Genomic DNA, 20,291 nt, shown 5'->3' with positions numbered 1-20,291 from the left:
TCTTCAGTCTAGACCTAGATCTCAGAGCACCTCGGCTCCACTCGTATCATTCTGCATTTCATGGTTCGGAATATGAGCGTATATTAGGTAAGTCCCTTAAAGACATCTTTCAGATTTAATCACTAATCAGTCCAAGATATCCGATATAGTGCTGGCAATTCTAATCGGACAATACTCTAACACCGGAAACAAGATATTGGTTCTAAAGTGCAGCTGCAATCGTTTAAACGCAGACCGAACCTTGTGTACTACAGGTATGAGCTGGGAAGAAAGCGATTAATTTACTTGGTCTCAGAATGACGCCTGCCATCAGGCTCAGTGCCAGAAAGAGACTGCGTAACTATCAAGGCCATTAGGTCCATCGAAAATCTATCGAAGGAACGAGACTTGTTACTGCATCCCCTCTGGATTCATCTCGTTATTCTTTATTATGTGGCCGGTGGGAGAGACCTTCCGCTGAAAACGTGCTTATAAAGGCTGTTTACTATTAAAGCGCAACTTCTTGACGGATCTCTGATTAGCATGGCAACCGTTAAGGGATTTAAAAAGCACATCCAGGGTCTACATGGGATTTACGTACCCTGATAACCTTACAACATTCCTATGATCGTGATATCTCATTAATCAATAAAATGATCGTGGATCTAGGCCGCCTTTCTGAAGACTTAGTTCTTCTCGATAGAGAGCGCACTTTCGAGTCAAACACAGAGACTCGTGTGAGGGATGCGTTTTTATACCTAAGGTATTCTTGCGAATAAAATTGCCGGAAGTTAAGTAATCGCAGGCAAAGGTCTCAAAATCTTATTAAATTGGTAAGTAATATAAACATAATTTTAAACATTCTCCCCGCTAAGAATTAAATATAGCTCTATAATCTTACTGCAGCACGCGATGGTCTTACTTCGCTTGAAATTGCTAGGAAAAATACCTACACTGCGAGAGACACAAAGAAGGACAGCGAATCAATGAAGACTATTGCAATTCTAACAATGCTTTATCTTCCAGCTTTCTTGGTCTGCACCTTCTTTAGGTCCAATTTTTTCGCATTTCAAACAAATGACAACGGCCACCAAGGACTTTTGGTATCAAATCTGATCTGGGTGTGTTTCCTTGCTGGTATGCTGCTTACGGCTCTGACAATCTTTGGTTGGACATTGTGGCAGAGAAAGTCTTCAGTTACCAAGTGAAAATAGCCAAGAATTAAGAAGTGAGTCCGAGGAACCATGCCATACTTCCACCAAGTATTCCAACCAGATGAATCTCCGTACTATGATACATAATATACAATAGATATCAAACCGGCGGAAGATAAGGACATACGGCACTAAAGTTAACATGCTGTGTTGGCTATCCTGATATTTCCTGTTCCGCCGACTTGCCCTCGAGGCTTTTGAGATTCAAGGGTAAATATCCTTAGGGGATTTCAGACCCCAGGGTAGGAATTCCCCGAGGCACGGGTAACTCCCGGGCCACCAATCCTCAGGGCAACCCGACAACGGAGCCATGCCCTGGGTCAGAAATCCCCTATGGATTTTTACTCTTTGGGGCTTTTACCCTATGGACCGAAAACTTTACCTCGTGTGCTTGCGCATAATTATGGTCATTGTTCAAACTTTGAAATGGTGAACGAGGCCGAATTGGACAAGAGTTGTTCAACAGGCTAACTATTCCAGGAGGCTCGGTCAGCTCTCAATGGCAGAAAGTGTATATCCGATAACAGACGACACAGTAAAGCATAAGCATATGGTATACTACATATGGACTCGTTTATTCACGTGAATTTAAGAGATGCTCTTTATTAACACCTAAGTCTAACCAAAGAATTTATGATATCGACATTGGAACCGCTGTTCGCCAATAATACGATCTCAATACCCTAAGAAGGAAGAAGGAGTTCCACCACTCCGTGCGCCTCAACCGGCTCTTCTCGGGCATCTCGAACCTCGCGATATGACGCGCGATGAAGGTAGTCAAACCGTCACACTGGTGACCCCGAGCCGCTATAACTTCTAAAAACAGCTCAACCATTTCAAGTTTCTGGGTCTCAATGGCACCTTGTAAAGCACTCGTGTTCTCCTTGAAGCCCAGTAGGGGATCAGCACCTAGATCAAGAAGTTCCCGGGCAATGTTGATGCAATCCCTCCTGGTCCAAGCAACAGTGGCTAGAGCAGTCCGGTTTTCGATCCCCACTGCATCCACCTTGGCACCGTGATCGAGGAGAAACTTAATGACCGACGATGTTTGATCTTCTCCGTACACTCCGTAAAGACTTGACACGGTAATAAAAAGCAGTCTGTCACTTCCATTCGGAAGTGGAAAGAGATCGTTGGCATCAAATCCATTTTGTAGGAAATGCGAGCTAATATCAGTCCGTCTAGAGATCGTAGCGCGCGACAGAGCTTTCCGACAAACCAAATCACTTGGATCAAGGACCACACCTCGCTTAAGAATCATCTTGAACAGATCGAAGCTGCTGGAGCAGATAAGCTCAAAGACAGTCTCACTCGAGAACAAGATAGTCCAGGGACCAAGGTTGCCTTCATCCAGTATCTGCTCAACAAGGGTACAATCGCCCGACCATATAGCGGATCCTAAAATTTGGGACTGGTCCACTTGACTCGACTGTGACTTTTTAAGAGCACTTTTCCCCACGAAGATCTGACATAATTCTTTGTGTCCTGCTCCTGCGGCCGCTAGAAGCCCGACCCTTGCTGCAGTATCTATCGCATGGTTTTCGGCATGCTCAAGCACCACAGTGACTACAGACTGTTGATTGTTTTGGGCCGCCACTTGAATCGTTGTGTGGCAATCATCCTGTATGACTTCCCGTTCCGGAAAGACATTGGCACACCGTTCAAGCAAAGTCTTCACACTATGTGCACGGCCGCACTTTGCTGCAATCCTCAATACCGAGGAAAGCTCCCTCGCAGCAGGAGGACAACCAAATTTTTCAATAGTGGCATCATCTCCAACCACAACTGCATAGTGGAGAAAGCAGGTCATTTGATCTGGAGAGAGCTGGGGCAATTTCGTATCTAAATCGAGGGGCTCCAACATCAGCGTAGCGAGTGCTTCTCTACCCTCATCGGCTAGTTCACCCACTGCATAAGCATTGATTTCCCCGGGGGTTCCTAGATGGGCATTCTTCTGAAGCAAACACCGCACCATAGCTTCGTCGTTGTTCATTGCAGCATAGTAAATAGGAGTTTTGGGGAAGCCCTCTTGCAGGAACCCACGAGCATTCGGGTTTGCACCTGCCTCGAGAAGGTGTTCTACCGCCTCCAACTGGCCGTAATGTGCAGCGTTCCACAAAGCGGTCCGATTGCAGTTTTCAACAGCATCCACTTTGCAACCAGAATAAAGTAGAAATCTGACGCAGTCTATACATCCTTTTGCTGCTGCGACATTCAAGGCTATTTCGCCAATTCTGGATTTTGCAGCATCAGCTAGGAGCTTGAACATGACTCGGTCCTCGGCAGTTGGGGAAAAAAACTCAGATTTGGGATCGCTGGCAATGTCACGGAGAGTTTGCCCTGGCCCGTAGAGATTCACAAATATTTGGATAATCTCCACATAGCTGCTAGCTGCATCCGCCTCCCATGATAGATCCTCCTTATCGAAGAACCGTTCATGCCACTCGAGCTCCATGAAACTGGGAAGCACTTTCCGCAGCGCGTCCGCATTTTGGTTTTTGACGATACGGCAGAAGCTTTTAGGAGAGAGATCTCTGACAAAATGAGAGTAGAGGAGTAGATTGGCCGGCCCATACAGGGTTCGGCATGTTTTCCCCAGCGTATTCAGTTCTGATGCATAGTCCAGGTGCTCAGTTATAAGACGGTAGATCTCAGACGGTAGGGAGAGCAGGTGGGGCATGGTCGCGTTCAACAGGCTGATAGATGTATATAACTAGGAGAGGGCGTGATCTATCAGAGCTTTTACTAAAGTCGCATGACTGGTTGAGAAAGCAAGACTTGATAGCGATGAAAGGGTTTCTAGTCGTCGGACATTTCTCTAGTTATGCTTATCCCCTGGTCGTCTTGGGCCATGTGTTGTGGAGTTTGTGGGAAAAAAAAAAGCATATTTTACCACTAGACCACATGAAAACTAAGGTAATCATATGGGGCCTAGAGGCGCCATATTTGACATTTGACGGAGTTCAACAACAGAATCAATCATCACTTGCTAATGTAATTCACATGCGAGCGGTGAATCCTACCAAATACTCTATTTTTAGACTATAATATTTTCCACCAAAACGCCATTATATTTCAAAAGATATCTACTAAGGCACCAGGTAATTGAGTGGCCTGTCCGCTGCATCTTAGCTGCGCTCGTTTGACCGGTGGAGGTATATCCGTGGGCGATAGGCGTTGTGGACGGGCGATAGGCACCTCCTAGGAGCCTATGGACAGGCAATTCGCAGTCTACTAAGGGTAATATATTATTAACACTAAAAAGGTTCTTCCTTATTTAGTAAATAGGCAGTACGGAATGCGGTGAATATGGCAGTGCGACAGTTATATAGGAGAAACCAGGTTTTAGGCTTGGGGCCATATTAGACTGCCGTAACAGTCATAATGAGGTTATTTGCTGAGCCACTTCCGTGGATATCCAGAAATAGTCTTATAGTCCTCTACACCACACTCTCTTTAAGCTTACATTTGACACTTTGCACTGTGTTGGCTCACTCTTGCCTAGCTTTCTTCTGTGGTGATTGATCCCCTGCGTTCTTTGCCAAGATGGCCCAGCCTCATAACAGCGCCAGCCAACATGACCCTCTGGATATCGAAGAACTACCTTCTTCGGTCAATGTATATCATTACAGCAGTATGGACGACTTTTGGCAGATCATCTCACTTGAGCGTAGTCGTCTCTATAGCTCTTTCCCTGCTGTACAGGCGAATTACAAAAGAGGCCAGGACGATTCAATTAGACAGCCACAGACGGAAGGCACCCAGAACGATCACATTATCTTCATCATTGACCCTATGACTTTTGCACACGACTTCCTTGATTCATCAGCCGATCTTCCTTTTCACGATAGGATATCCTTCAATCCAAAAGATCACCTCCTTATCGTGAAGATGCCTGTACCAGCGCACGAGCAAGCCGCAACGGTGTTTCACGATACGCTCATATTAGCCCTCCAGGAAAGAGGCCTACAAAAGGCGATTTTCTCATGGAGATCGACGACATTGACTGCTGAAGATGGCACAAGAAAGGAAGCAGACGGGGGATGGGGTCCACGAAGACCTCCCCACGGAGCTCCTAAAAGGCCCTCGGTGGTTCTAGAAGTCGCATCGTCAGAGACTCCTGCCAAACTTCGCCGTGATGCCCACTACTGGGTAGATCCAGCAAGAGGCCAGGCTAACATGGCTTTCACAGTCAAGGTCCATGCCAAAATTCCCCAGATCACTATCCAGCAATGGGAGTGGGATGAAGCGGTCTCCAGACCTATTAGAAAAACAGACCTTACCATCACAACATCGAGTTCCGATGGCAAAGTCTATTTTAATCCCAACCAGCCCACACCGCAGCTCCTCATACCCTTTCACCTTCTATTCCGACGACCAGCGGAGAATCACAGGGAACGTGACATTGTGGTTGGGACACAGGACCTCATCGAGTTCGCAACGTTGGTGTGGGATTTGCAATTCCAGAATGAGCAAGAATGAATGGGTTTTGACAGAGATCTGTGGTACGAACAACGTATGGTACAAATGGCATATATTGACAACTGTCGAAGTCCAAGTAGTTCTATCCTAGAGAATTTCTAAGACTAAAATATGACTAGGTACTATCGTCCCTTACTATCTAGCTAGGATAACACTCTACCTATTCTTTTGTTTAAGGCGTCTATCTCTAGCTTAGTATATTTCTTAGTGTTAAAATAGTGTAGTAGAGACACTAATTTAAAAGAAGCTTTTAGCTATTAAAACGCTAATAATTTAGTAGCGCTAAGTTATACTTTCCCTAGCTTTTTCCTATTCTTTAACCTCTTAAGTATTAATATAAAGGGTAAAGATATATAGGAGTATCCTTTAATAAATCTATCATAGAAATTATAGAATCTAAAGAATACTTATATATTATAATTGTGAAGGGACGTAGCCAGTCTTGATTCAAACCAACTAAGCCGTTTGCAGTTATCTAAAAGCTTAAGGAGAGAAGTAGGAGCTGACGGGGTCGAACATAAATAAAGGGGGATGGGCGGGAGGTCACGTGCGCGCACGTGATATCAACCGGGCACTGGCCCGTTACAGCATTAACTATTTAATAGTCTCAGCCTTCATACGACCGCGGCGATAATGGTAAATATCGCGAGTAGTGTTAAATAATCGTTCCACACCTATACTAGTTACTGGAATTATAAGAATATCCCGCGTAAGCGAAGTAATCGCAGGAAAACGGCGATAGTTCTCTCGCTAAAATGGTAGCAGCGTAGAATTAAGGATACCTATATATAATTAGTGACAGATATTCATCGAAATAAGACTAGAAGAAGAGCATAACTTACCACCATTAAGATACTGGGTTATCTCATCACTAACTGGCTTCGCTTTAGGTTTCTTTAGGCGACGTAGATTATAAAGAGCCGTGCTTAGCCTTAATCTAGGAGAGGAGACTAGTAGGCCTTAACTAGTAATATAACGCTCTTAGTAAGGTAAGATAGTATCTTAGAATGAGGCTTAATATTTATCACGCTATTCCTTTATCTAATCATTAGAGAGAAAGAATTAAAACCTATTATCTAGCGCTAGCATAGTACTAATCGCATAGATATAATCACGATCATAATCTATCTGCGAATAGTACTTATTAAGCTTTAATCGGCTAGCCTTAAGGGAGGAAAGCATCTATTATTTCTATAGGACTAGACTTCGGCACAACCCACTCTAACCCGGACCTAACCCAACCTAACCTAACCCAAAATGGGTTTTGGGTCCATTGCTTCGACCTAATGATGGGTTTTAGGTTATAGCTCATAACCCAAAACCCATTAGGTAACCCATTAGGGCCCTAATATAGTGTAAACCAGATAAACAGACTTCTAGCGTGTAACTGTATAATTAATGCATTTTTTGCTTATAATATTAAGTATTTTACTTATAGCGCTCTTCTAGAATAAATTAAGAATAAATTAAATAATTAAATCAGGATATATTTCTCTAATATTACTCGAAATCCTTATCTGCCCTGCTCTTACGCTTCCTCCCTAAGGCCCGTCTCTGAGTTATAGTCTCTGGTAACTCTGGCTCTGTCACCTCTATATCTATATCTATTAAATAAGGAGATATCTCTCGTAGTCTATTATCTACTCCTTCTTCCTCTTCATTATCACTAATTAGGTTAAGCTTAGTATCCTCTGAATATTCATCGTTCTGCTCCTTCGCCGACTTAATCTCAGCTAGTGTAAAGAACTGCTTAAGCTGCTTTACCTTAGTATCCTTAATATTAAATCTTATTATATATAGAAATAACATAAGCTCCTCGATTATTTCGGACTTTAGACGACCACGGCGATAGTGATAAATATCCTAAGTAGTATTAAAGAGCCGTTCGACACTAGTACTAATTACTAGAATAGAGAGAATATCGCGAGTAAGTAACGCGATCGTAGGGAAACGAGATTAGTTCTCCCGCCAGAATTAAAGAGGTTTAATATTAATTAGATCTAACGTATTTCACCACCGAGTGGATCACACCACCGAGTGGATCAGCAAACCCAACCCTATGAATTTAATTCCATTTATCTCAACCAAAACGCCATTAAATTAATTCAACTAATTAACTGGTCTATCTGGACATGTTTCTCTTCTATGCCCTGGCAATCTGCATATTCCATACCCCCGGGGGGCCGCGTACGTGGCTGAATAGCCGATTCTCTAGGTACACTGGGATCCGGGGGAGGTGCTTCACCTACTTCCTGTTACTGCATAATTAATGCAGAGGCTTCTTCGACTAAGAGTCCTTCTTCGGAGGGTATATGCCTTCGAGATCTAGCCCGCTTTTACTTCTGCTTCTCGTTAGCAGCGCGTAAATCGCTGACTTCTTTCTCGAGAAAAGCAGCAGACTGCATAGTGATTTAACAGGCTTTTAAAACCTGATTTATCGCACAATTTAGCGGGCTCGGAGGGCTCCTCGATCTAGTACGAAGTAAAGCTTTAATTAACGAAGCTTACTTTTATAATTACACGTAGTTCGAGGGCGTTTTAGGGTCCTAATCGCTCCCCCCTACTCGGAGGGGGGGTAGGAGTTCGAAGTTAAATATCTAGCTTCGAGATCACTTAATCAGGTGCAAAAGGTACTAAACCAGCTGCTTTAAAGCTATTCTTAATCGTCTCCGATTTAAAAGCTTCGATTCGTGCGAGGGGGTATATTTCGAGGAAGTTAAGTTTATCGATATGGTTAATCCGAGTCCGCATTTTCATTTCAGCTAGCCGACCATACGATCGTTTTAACACCGCAAAACAGCCGATATCGAGAGGCTGTAAAAGGTGAGAGGAGTGAGGTGGCATATAGATCGGTACCACCTTATTTTACTCATAGATCTCATCGAATTTCGGGGTTAAATGGCTTCTATGTCCGTCGAGTATTAAAAGTCGATACCCCCCCTTCGTACGTGAAGAAGTCGTCGGAATAAAGAGCTTTTCGAGCCAGCGAACTCTAATTTCATCAGAGGTCTAACCGTTTAGACTAACTTTAAATCGCCAGTTATCCGGAAGGCTATCGAACTAAGATTCGAGGAAGACTTTACCTTTAAAAATCACACACGGAGGGAGGGCCCACCCCAAAGCATTCGTACATTTAATAGTAGTCACCCATTCACGATTTCTAGGTTATAAAACCGGGCGCCGACCGTAGAAATCGCTCCTCGTAACTACCTTAGCTATAGCGATTAATCCCATCGCGAAACTAGTCTCATCGAAGTTATAAACGTTATCGGGGTCGATTCCGAATTAAAGGATTATTTTTTAAATAAGATCGAACCACTCTCGAATAGTTTTCGGGTCTTCGCATTTCGCACGTTCGTAATTATACCGTTTCGAGAATCGGGAGGAGAGTAGAGGACGTCGTTTAATATATTTTATAACCTAATTTTCGCCGACCGAAAGAACCGGGGTAGTTCCGCGCTTTTCGAGGAGAAGATTCGCCATTTCTCGTATTATAGAAGGCCGGGGGGCTGATCCACGAGAATCCATAGAGAGAATCCATTTTTAAAGAGAATCCTCTTTAATATCTATTAATTTCCGGCAATTTACGCGGGTTTCGGAGCGATTTATGAGACCATTAAGGCGGTTCTGTAAAGAGGAGAATGGCACTTCAAAACGACGCGATGCTTCGCGTATAGAGGTAATTTACTGGTTTTTAATAGCCTGGATAGCTAATAAAAGCCTACCCTCTTGCTCTGCTGAATTACTAGAGGATCGGGAGCGAATTAGTGGCATAGTGGGTGGTTGAAGTGGTTAAGTGGTAATTCATGGACGTGTTTTCGTGTCGCTGATCCACTCGGTGGTGAAATACGTTAGTAGTATAAATATATTAGTATTATCCTATATAGGGAAGAAATAGATTATGAACATACCACTATCGAGGTATTAAGTTATCTTATCACTAGCTAGCTTTATAGATATCTTATTACTCTTTAGTATCTTATTTAGCCTAGAACTAGATAATACTATTATTAGAGTATTAGTCGATCCTTGATTTATTATAAGACGCTCTTAATACGGAATTAATAATTCTAAGAACGATTTCCGGTAGGCATCACGCTAGTGAGGCTCCTAATTATTAGATAGAGAGAACTAAAATCTGCTATTAGGTGCTAGCATTATCCTAACTATATAGATATGTCCTTTAAGATTATCGGTTTAAGAGTAGTACTCATTAAGTTTTAAGCGACTAGCTATAGGTGCTTTAAGTATATCTGATTTCTATAGAACACGCTTACGTTTAAGTAGCGCCTCTGCTTTAAAAAAGTGATTAAAGAGGGCATTATAAATCTTAAAGATAAGATGTATAACTTAGTCGAAGTTACTCTATATATTTAAATTACGATTTAAATCCTAGGAAATCTTACTTTTCTGCCTATAGTCGGTTTATAGCCACCACTTAACCCATTCTTTATATGCCATATTATCATAAAGCACATATGCCTTTCTCCGATCGGGGCTAACGCGAGTAAGAGAGTGTAGAATTAGTAAAAGGTTAGAGGGCCGAAGGAAGTTAGTATTAATAGCATTAAAAGGCTTAATTATAAGCTGGCTACTAGATAGGGTTAGACCTCGAGAAGAGGGTATAAGATAGCTAAGGTTATCTATATCCGCATCATAAAGAGTAGGTAAAAAGTCAGAATGCTGGCTTTAGGACATTGCGACCGAAAGGGGGAATACTATAGAGATAAGGGGGAAAGGCAGAGAGAGTATATACTTATAAGAGAAGGGTATATGAACGGTAAACACCTTAGTCCTATAGTAAAGTAGATAGATTAAAAGGTATAAGCTATAATGTTATTTAATTAGCTATATAAGCTCTATTTAAATGGGTCTAACCTAAGAGAACCTAACAGGACCTAATAGGACCCATTAAAACCTAAGAGAACCCATTCATAACCTATTAAAACCTAAGAGGACCTATTCATAACCCACTCCCCCAGAAGATCCCTTAAAAATGTTTCATTTACCCTCCTAGAAGAGCTTTTCTAACCGCGGTCAGAGATAATAATATATACACCTACCTCCTAGAAGTGATTTTCCGACCGCGGTCAGAAAATATAAGAGAAGAGAAATATAGCTTTAATATAATATTAATTATATATAAAATCAAATAAGGATAAGATATTTCTATTTATATTCATAGTTATCCTATAATATATACATACTCCCCTCTACCATAAATATATATTTTTAATAGTCCACAGTTAATAAATGCTTAAATTAATAGAACACCACTATACTATGATTAATGTGAATTTTTATCAGTAATTAATATAATATAAAGCCTATTAGCTTTAAATTCAGGGTAATTACATAAATTTTCTAACTTAATATTATGATAATGTAGCAATATTTAATGAATAAACCAGAACAGCTATAAAAAACAGTAATTTATTTAAATGACTTAGCATTATTATGAACGCTAAGACCTATCTTTTATGCAAAAATGGGTTTAAATGGGTTATTATTGGGTTATTAGGTTTAACCCATTGGGTTTTGGGTTAGGTTGGGTTATAGAGGGCGGAACCCAAAACCTAACCCATTAGGTTTTAGGTCAGAGGTTCCGACCCAAAATGGGTTCTGCCGAAGTCTATATAGGACACGCTTTCGTTAAAGCTACGTAATAGACTTCTTAAGGTGCTTAAATAATATATTATAGATCTAGAATACTAGATATATAGTTATATCTCGGGTCTTTAAAAGCGTAAGAGTGTATTCATAGAATAGCTTTATAAGTGTAACGGGCCAGAGCCCGGCTTGGATCACGTGAGGCACGTGCCCATAACATACATAAACCCCCATCGCCAGTAGATAGTTAGTTACCTTTTCTCCAAGATTGATGTAAACAGCATGTTGGCCTAGCCTAATTGAATCAATAAAGCTTCAGCCCTTCACAATAAGATAAAGAAGGTAATCGATCTAGCGCTATTCATCCTTATAAGTGCTATCTCCTCGTAGTTATAGTCTATATAGAATGTACTAAGGAATTTACGGAGCCTCTTTACCCGGCGAAGCATAAGAAACGTCAAGTTCTACCTAGTCTTCACATCCTAAAGTGGCATAAGTGCCTACTCTAAGGGCTAAAGACTAATAAATGCTTCGCGACGTTAAGGACTAGCCCGGATATAAATAGTAAGATACCGTACCGTATTTAAAGTATGAGATATACTCCAGTCTTTACTTTAGGCATTTACTTTCGCGAGAATTAATTAACGATTAGACTATTAGTCTTAGTTATATCATTCTAAGGGACTGCTTTTAAGCGATTAAGAAGTTAGTTCAGACTTAATTAACGTATTTCACCACCGAGTGGATCAGCGACACGAAAACACGTCCATGAATTACCACTTAACCACTTTAACCACCCACTATGCCACCAATTCGCTCCCGATCCTCTAGTAATTCAGCAGAGTAAGAGGGTAGGCTTTTATTAGCTATCTAGGCCATTAAAAACCAGTAAATTACCTCTATACGCGAAGTATCGCGTCGTTTTAAAGTGCGATTCTCCTCTTTACGGAACCGTCTCATAAATCGCTCCGAAACCCGCGTAAATTACTAGAAATTAACAGATATTAAAGGGGAATCTCTTTAAAAATGGATTCTCTCTATGGATTTTCGTGGATTAGCCCCCTAGCCTTCTATAATACGAGAAATAGCGAATCTTCTCGAAAAGCGCGGAACTACCCCGGTTCTTTCGGTCGGCGAAAATTAGGTTATAAGATATATTAAACGACGTCCTCTACTCTCCTCCCGATTCTCGAAACGGTATAATTACGAACGTGTGAAATGCGAAAACCTAAAAACTATTCGAGAGTGGTTCGATCTTATTTAAAAAATAATCCTTTAATTCGGAATCGATCCCGATAACGTTTATAACTTCGATAAGACTAGTTTCGCGATAGGATTAATCGCTATAGCTAAGGTAGTTATGAGGAGCGATTTCTACGGTTAGCGCCTGGTTTTATAACCTAGAAATCGTGAATAGGTGACTACTATTAAATGTACGAATGCTTTAGGGTAGGCCCTCCCTCTGTATGTGATTTTTAAAGATAAAGATCTTAGTTCGATAGCCTTCCGGATAACTACCGATTTAAAGTTAGTCTAAACGGTTAGACCTCTAATGAAATTAGAGTTCGCTAGCTCTAAAAGCTCTTTATTCCGATGACTCTTCGCGTACGAAGGGGGGGGGGGTATTAACTTTTAATACTTAACGGACATAGAAGCCATTTAACCCCTAAATTCGATGAGATTTACGAGTAAAGTAAGGTTATACCGATCTGTATACTACCTTACTCCTCTTACCTTTTATAGCCTCTCGATATCGGCTATTTTACGGTGTTAAAACGATTATATAATCGGCTAGCTAAAATAAAAATGCGGACTCGGATTAACTATATCGATAAACTTAACTTCCTCGAAATATACCCCCTCACACGAATCGAAGCTTTTAAATCGGAGACGATTAAGTATAGCTTTAAAGTAACTGGTTTAGTACCTTTTATACCTGATTAAGTGATCTCGAAGCTAAATATTCGTCTTCGAACCCTAACCCCCCGAGCCGGGGGAGCGATTTAAGCCGGAATTTCACCCTAAAACGCCAGCTACAGAGAAAGAACTACGTCGGCAGGTGTAACGGATAAATATCCTTATAACATAGAGACGGAATCACCTGATCGCACCCGCATCGATCACGTATCAGGAACGAACTGCCAAGGAATAGTCACATGGCTCCCACGTGAACATAGGGACACACATAGTCCAGGATTCCCCTGAATCCCCTCTTCTTTTGGTAAGAGTTAGTCTTGGCACACACAGACAATATATCCTCGTTTCCTCTCTAAGTCATTGTATCTTACCCGGTTGATAGGCCTTACACCTAGTAATCGTAAACCTTTACAGCAGGCTTCATTAATCAAAGCTTTACTTCGTATAAGATCTTGAAGTCCACTAAGCCTAGACTTCCGCAGAACCCAGTACTGGGTCGAAACCTTCGACCCAGAACCCAACCCAGTACTGGGTTGGGTCGAAACCTCGTAACCCGGACCCAACCCGGACCCAGTACTGGGGCCCCAATAAACCCAACAATAACCCAGTTGGACCCAACTTTGGCATAAATTCTGGTATAAACCTGCTTGGTTGTCCAAATAGAATACCGTTTTTTCCCCATGTTTTGGTTCATACCTAAGAATTCAACTCTTCTTACCAAGAAGCCACTTAAAATCATAAGAAATCTCTATGTAAATAGTAGGAATCTGTCTATTTCACTATCAAAAACCCCTTAAGATGCCATATTTCACATAGAATAGAGTGTATGGGGCGTTTGGGAAGATACACCCTGCTGATGTTATAGAAATATATATTCAACATGTATAAACCTAGTATACGTTTTCTAATAGATATTAGGAGTAAAAAGAAAAGGTAACCATTTCTTCATTTTTTGATACTATTTGTTGACTAAGTGAGAAAGTAGGCTCTCTTATTTACATTTATATTATAGAATAGATATTCAAACCCTGCTGTATCTTGAATTAGCGGTTCTTAGACCTTTAGAGACCCTATGAGATGAAATCTTTTAAGGGATCTATATAAAACTGGGGTGGGAATTAGGTTTTGACTGGGTTTTAACTGGGTTATCCGGGTTTTCGCTGGGTTATTGCTGGGTTACTGGGTCAGACCCATATATTATAAGCTTAATAGACCAATCGGATAGTATAGTAATCTAGCCGGATATAGTCCGTCTGATCTATTAACTCCTAAAGTTACTAATAACCTTTATAGTATGTTTATGATCTCTAATTCCTCCCTTACTTAATCATTCATCTTAATGCTGACCTTTTATCATGTCTCAAAGCCAGTTTTCAGACTTCGCATCGTCCTTTTATGGGGAACTTAATTCACAAGTGCCTACTCCCTCCGTAAGTATACAGACCCAAGAACCCTGGGAATCTAGTTTCCTCCGACCGGGTGGTCTGACTCCTACGCCGGTTCCTTCTTCCCTTACGCGCGTTAGTCCCGACCGTAGGAAGACATTTCTTCTTTACGACAAGATGGTTTATTCGGAATAGGTAGACTAGTGGCTAGGGACTGAATATGGCATGAAAAGCAAGATTAATTAGGACTCGAAACGCCATACAGAGGTCTGGGATAGCTACCACCAGGTCGCTTAAATCGCCAATGGGGCACCAAAGGTTATGTGCAAACGTTATGGTAAGATCCTAGAGCATCCTTATTCTACCAGCCCAGGTAGTATAGGTAGTAAAGTGCAGTACCATGGCACATCAACGATCACGAAGCATCTTAAGACAGCTGGATGTATACGATCGGATAATAAGATAAATTCGGGGATTACAAAGTTTCTACAGAATGATGTAAAGTATAACCCCTAGCCCTATAAACCTATATCCTTACTGATTTATAACGATTCGACCTCCTAGGCAGAAAATGCAGCCAATATACCATTCTCAGTATAAGAATGGGAAGAAGATATCCTCCAATTCATTACCCTAAACCGCCTGCCATTCAATCTCGTCGAACATACATCATTTAAACGTCTATTCCACAAAGCTCGCTCTGCCCCAGCCATTCTATAATTCCCCTCCGCCGATACTATACGTCGCCGACTCGGAAGCATAGTCAAAGATCGATAACAGCGTATCCTTCGCACGCTACCCCCTCGCTCTAAGATATCTATTGCGCTTGACTGCTGGACGTCTCCCTTCTCGCAGGCATTTATGGCTATCACTGGCTATTTTATTAACGCCGATTAGGTTTATCGCGAGGTGCTTCTTGGGTTTAAACCGGTTTCCGGTTCACATACCGGTGATAAACTTAGTAGTGTTCTTTTAGAAACCCTCGTGGAGCACGAAATCACCGATAGGGTATTTAGATTAACGACGGATAATGCATCGAATAACAAGACGTTAGCTACTACTCTCCAGCAAGCGTTACCAGATGAAGCTTTCATTACCCGAATCCCATGCCTTACCCACGTTATTCAGCTTAGTCTGAACCAGCTTCTTTCTCGGATCAAGGCAGGTCCCACGAATGACTCGACTGAGACAAAGTGGACGGAGAAGCAGTTAAACCTCGCCCGGGAAAATGCGAAGCAACGGTCTAATTCATATCAGATCTCTTCCACATTAAATAAGATCCGCTATCTTGCAGTTTATATTAACGCGAGTCCTCAGCGTCGAGAGACATTCTGTGGACTTCAGATAACCGATGTTAAGATTATTCTAATCCAAGATGTAAGGACCCGGTGGAACTCGACATACTTAATGCTTCGTCGGGTAAAGCGACTACGCAGAATCTTTACTCTATTCTGTACGGAGTATGATTATGAGGAGATGCTTCCTAGTGAATAAGAATGGCGCCAGATCGACTATCTGCTCTGTATCACCGAGCCGTTCTTTGATTATATAACACAGCTTTTAAAGACTCGAGACATCACAGCCCACTATGTGTTTATGATTTATAATAAACTGTTTGCTCATCTTAAACAATCAATGAAGCAGCTCCGACGAAAGCGGGTTATATGGAAGAAACAGATGCTTAATGCACTTAAAGCTGGGCGGATGAAGCTTAATGAGTATTACTCTTAAACTAATAGTATCCGAGGGCATATCTATGCTATTAGCACTATGCTTACGCCGGTAAATAAGTTTTAATTCTTCTATACCGCCGACTGGGATCAGCATTAGCGAGATGTTTATCGAGCTTCATTCCGCGAAGCCCTTACACCATATCAAGCGCTGCTTATAAGTGATATCCAGGCTTTAGGAAGGTCTATCGCTATAGCTAGACCATCGTCGATGCTTGATTCAATGCTTACTGGGCCTAGACCTGGCAAAGATCCAGCACGGCTTCCAGTGTCTGATGAAATGAGTTAATACCTTAATAGTGGTAAGTGAACCTAATGATTGATTCCCTTTAGTAACCTAATACTAATTAAATAGATACTATTTCTATAAATCCCCTCACTTTCTGGAAAGAACACTAATCTCGCTTCCCAGCTATCGCTGCACTTACGCGAGATGCCCTTTCGTTCCCAGTAACTGGCGCAGGGGTTAAACGTCTATTCAATACCGCTCGGGATATCTGCCACTATCGCCGTGGTAGAATGAAGTCAAAGACTATTAAAGATTTGATGATGTTCCTTTGTACGTCAAGATTTAATATAGAGGAGCACGAGGCGAAGCTTCTTAAGGAGTATTTTACGTGGGATGAGATCGAGGCAGCGAAAGAAGAGAAGGAGGGGAAGATTGACCTGATGGAGGATAATCTGATAAGTGATACAGAGGAGTAGGAAGCTGAGATATATAATCAGGATAAGAACCAGGATCTTATAGAACTAGATGAGGCGCCTATAAGTGCCGGTGAACATGATGCTTGGCCTGATCCATCATTACCACCGAACCAGACGCAGATTCGGGCCTCAGGACGGAAACGGAAAAGCAGGGAGGATGATATCTTCGAATACCATTAGCAATGAGAATAGACACAAATCTAATCTGATGGTCATGCAGTCGAATTTGATCTACTAGACCCTGAATTCACCGCGCTAAACGTAGGTCAAATACTCAAAATTACAGCTGGAAAACGCATAACTAATGCAATCCGAGATCTTGGTATGTTTGTAATGTTTACGACCCAATTTGGGGCCCCAACCCAGTACTGGGTTAAAGGGTTCGACCCAGAACCCAGTACTGGGTCGGAGATCTCGACCCAAAACCCAACCCAGCCCGGGTTGGGTCCGGGTTGGGTCCGGGTCCAGTTGGGTTTTGCGGAAGTCTAACTAAGCCCATCAGATCGTGCATTAAACTAACTTATAAAAGGCTTCCGCCTTATGATGCATAGCGCTCTCTTACTCGCGAAAGAAAATAAGGAGCTACGCGCCGCTAACGAGAAGCAGAAGCAAAAGCGCACTCGATCCTGAAGGCAGATACCCGCCGAAGAAGGCCTCTCAGTCTAAGAAGCTTCTCAATTAATTACTAAACTAGTGGAAGCACTTACCGCCCCCCCGCCCCCCAGCGAAGAAGCCCTTCGCCGGCATTATAACCACGTACACGGGCCCCACGGGCCCTACCAAAGTGTAGTGGCTGTGGAGAAATATAGCATAAAATAAATAGGTGTTTAGCTAGATAAATCAGTTTAGTTGGTAATTTGGTAGTGTTTTGGTTGAGATAAATATAGTTGAATTTAATAAGCTGGGTGAGGTGCGCAGCTCGCCCGGGAAATACGTTAATGTTATATCTACCATTATTATTGAATTTTTAACCATAACCTGAATTAAGTAAAATTGAAGCCATTCAGACTTCTCCGGGCACTTGTTTCTCCTCTGACTTACATTTTTACAAACGCTGCATTGCCGTGGTCTCCTCTTATTGGTCCGATTCGGCGTCGGCGATGAAGCTCTATTTCGACGACCTGAGCTAGCTTCATGAGCTATTTCCGATCCTAAAACCATTGACATAGCCTCTAAAACCGATATTCCGCCTTTATAAGCTATTCGATTCCTCGTACGCTTCCTTTTCTGGATTATTTTCGCATTGGCGGCACGTAATTCGCGGTTTTCCTGGCGCATAATAGTAGCGCCGCGTATAGCCAAATGGCAGCTTTTTACGATCTACTTAAATGCTTTTTCGGCGCGTGAGGGGTCCTCTTATATCATTTTCTTAGGGGAGTAAGCTTGCCGGCGTACGTCCGCTGCTGTATGCGGGGTTTCGGTCTCGCCAGAATCTAAAGACGGTCCTTCGCAATAATTCAAACGTCATGTCCTCTTTAAGCATTCGAAGGAAGAGCCCACTTAATCAAAGCCGAACGAGAGAAGCCTACATGATACCATCAGACAGTTGGTTTAAGTGGAAGAGACCGGAATGCAAGGCACTTCTAATGAGTGCCAAGACCAAACGAAGCCGCATATCTGTTAAAGTGCCTAAAAGTTACACTTATTTGGCCAGTGAACGGCTACATGTCCCCAGTCTATCATATTAGAGCATTTGACCACTTACTTTTCCACGACAACATTTCTTGACAATAAAGATGTTAACGGCGCGGAGTTACCACTATCCCTAACTATGTCAGGTTTTTTAACTCTACGATGTCCTAAAGTTAGTAGTCCGAGTTTATATCATCATAATTCGGAGGTAACTACGAGAACTTACCCTACCTTATATCCTCTAATTACCTAGCTACGCCCTCGATAAGCTAATAAACTTTTAATATATCTATCCCGGCTTTTCTTCGACCGGACGACCCTCCCTTACTCCTATAGCTTAAACGATTTAAACGCGTTAGACCCGATCGGAAAATGTTATATTTCTTATACGATAGAATGAATCACTAATAATGGGTAAAGTGGTAGTTATAAACTAATTATAGATTAAAGGGTAAGGTCGCATAGCACTTAAATCATCTTTTATATATCTAGGACCACTTTACCTAGGTAGCCTATAGTAGCGATAGTAGCCTAAAGGTTATATAAGCACTACTCTACGATCCTTAAGCATCCTTATATAGCTAAAAAAGATGCGAACGGGAAAGATACCCGTTATAGTATAACTACTATAACTAGGCATCTTAGGACTTCTGCCTATAAAAGGGCTATAAGTGGAGGTTAGTAACGAGGGGGACTCGATAAGTTTATTTAGTTAATAGTATAGATATCCCTCTAGCACGATTCGTACCACTAATTAAAATAGGATAATACTACCCGAGAGGTTTTCTCTAAGGTAGCTTAGGAGGATAATCTATTATAATTTCTCACGATTAATCGACATCCCTTTCACCTTATCGAGTATCTAACGTTTCGGCGGATAATATCAGAAGCACACTCGGCCCTAAGCCCCCTATCTATCCCCTCTACTAATATAATTCGACGTCGACTATCTACTCGTGTTAAGGATTACTAAGATTCTACACTTAAACTGCTTCCGGTAGATATAAAAATCTTAATTACGTTAGATTACTAGACTTTACCATTCGGATAAGCATTCATAGCTATCACTAGCTATTTTATTAACATTAACTAGTCCTACTAGGAGGTGCTTCTTAGGTTTAAACCCCTCGAAGGTGCTCACACTAGTGCTAATCTAAGTGGTGTTCTCTTAGAGATACTTACTAATCATAATATGTAGGATCGTGTGTTTAAATTAATAACGGATAATGCATTAGATAATAAGACCCTTATTAACTCGCTTTAATAGGCCTTATCGAGTAATGTTCATATTATCCGAACACCCTATCTAGCAGATATAATCTAACGTATTTCACCACCGAGTGGATCACACCACCGAGTGGATCAGCAAACCTAACCCTATGAATTTAATTCCACTTATCTTAACCAAAACGCCATTAAATTAATTCAACTAATTAACTGGTCTATCTGGACATGTTTCTCTTCTATGCCCTGGTAATCTGCATATTCCACACCCCCCCGGGGGGGGGGGCGCGTACGTGGCTGAATAGCCGATTCTCTAGGTACACTGGGATCCGGGGGAGGTGCTTCACCTACTTCCTATTACTACATAATTAATGCAGAGGCTTCTTCGACTAAGAGTCCTTCTTCGGAGGGTA

The 20,291-nt window shown here is 41.8% G+C and overlaps 4 protein-coding genes across 4 annotated transcripts; 2 read left to right on the top strand and 2 right to left on the bottom strand.

Annotated features, from left to right (window-relative positions):
- Positions 1 to 1,824: 1,824 nt before the first annotated feature.
- N7447_004540 (ankyrin repeat-containing domain protein) lies at positions 1,825 to 3,873 on the bottom strand (the record flags this gene model as incomplete). The annotated part of the gene is made up of 1 exon (XM_057228815.1): positions 1,825 to 3,873. One exon carries the CDS (start codon positions 3,871 to 3,873, stop codon positions 1,825 to 1,827), a length of 2,049 nt encoding a protein of 682 aa, XP_057088156.1.
- An 866-nt stretch (positions 3,874 to 4,739) lies between these two features.
- On the top strand, positions 4,740 to 5,675 carry N7447_004539 (uncharacterized protein; the record flags this gene model as incomplete). The annotated part of the gene is made up of 1 exon (XM_057228814.1): positions 4,740 to 5,675. The coding sequence occupies one exon, from the start codon at positions 4,740 to 4,742 to the stop codon at positions 5,673 to 5,675; it is 936 nt and encodes a 311-aa protein (XP_057088155.1).
- A 387-nt stretch (positions 5,676 to 6,062) lies between these two features.
- On the bottom strand, positions 6,063 to 11,734 carry N7447_004538 (uncharacterized protein; the record flags this gene model as incomplete). The annotated part of the gene is made up of 3 exons (XM_057228813.1): positions 6,063 to 6,071; positions 6,552 to 6,612; positions 11,613 to 11,734. The coding sequence occupies 3 exons, from the start codon at positions 11,732 to 11,734 to the stop codon at positions 6,063 to 6,065; spliced, it is 192 nt and encodes a 63-aa protein (XP_057088154.1).
- A 2,823-nt stretch (positions 11,735 to 14,557) lies between these two features.
- N7447_004537 (uncharacterized protein) lies at positions 14,558 to 17,022 on the top strand (the record flags this gene model as incomplete). The annotated part of the gene is made up of 2 exons (XM_057228812.1): positions 14,558 to 14,735; positions 16,730 to 17,022. 2 exons carry the CDS (start codon positions 14,558 to 14,560, stop codon positions 17,020 to 17,022), a joined length of 471 nt encoding a protein of 156 aa, XP_057088153.1.
- Between the last annotated feature and the right edge of the window lie 3,269 nt (positions 17,023 to 20,291).

The sequence above is a fragment of the Penicillium robsamsonii genome (genome assembly GCF_028829455.1).
Source record: "Penicillium robsamsonii strain IBT 29466 chromosome Unknown utg000002l_segment0_segment0, whole genome shotgun sequence".
NCBI lineage: Eukaryota > Fungi > Ascomycota > Eurotiomycetes > Eurotiales > Aspergillaceae > Penicillium > Penicillium robsamsonii.
Note: the sequence above shows the minus strand (reverse complement) of the source record. Positions and strands in the feature narration are given on the sequence as shown.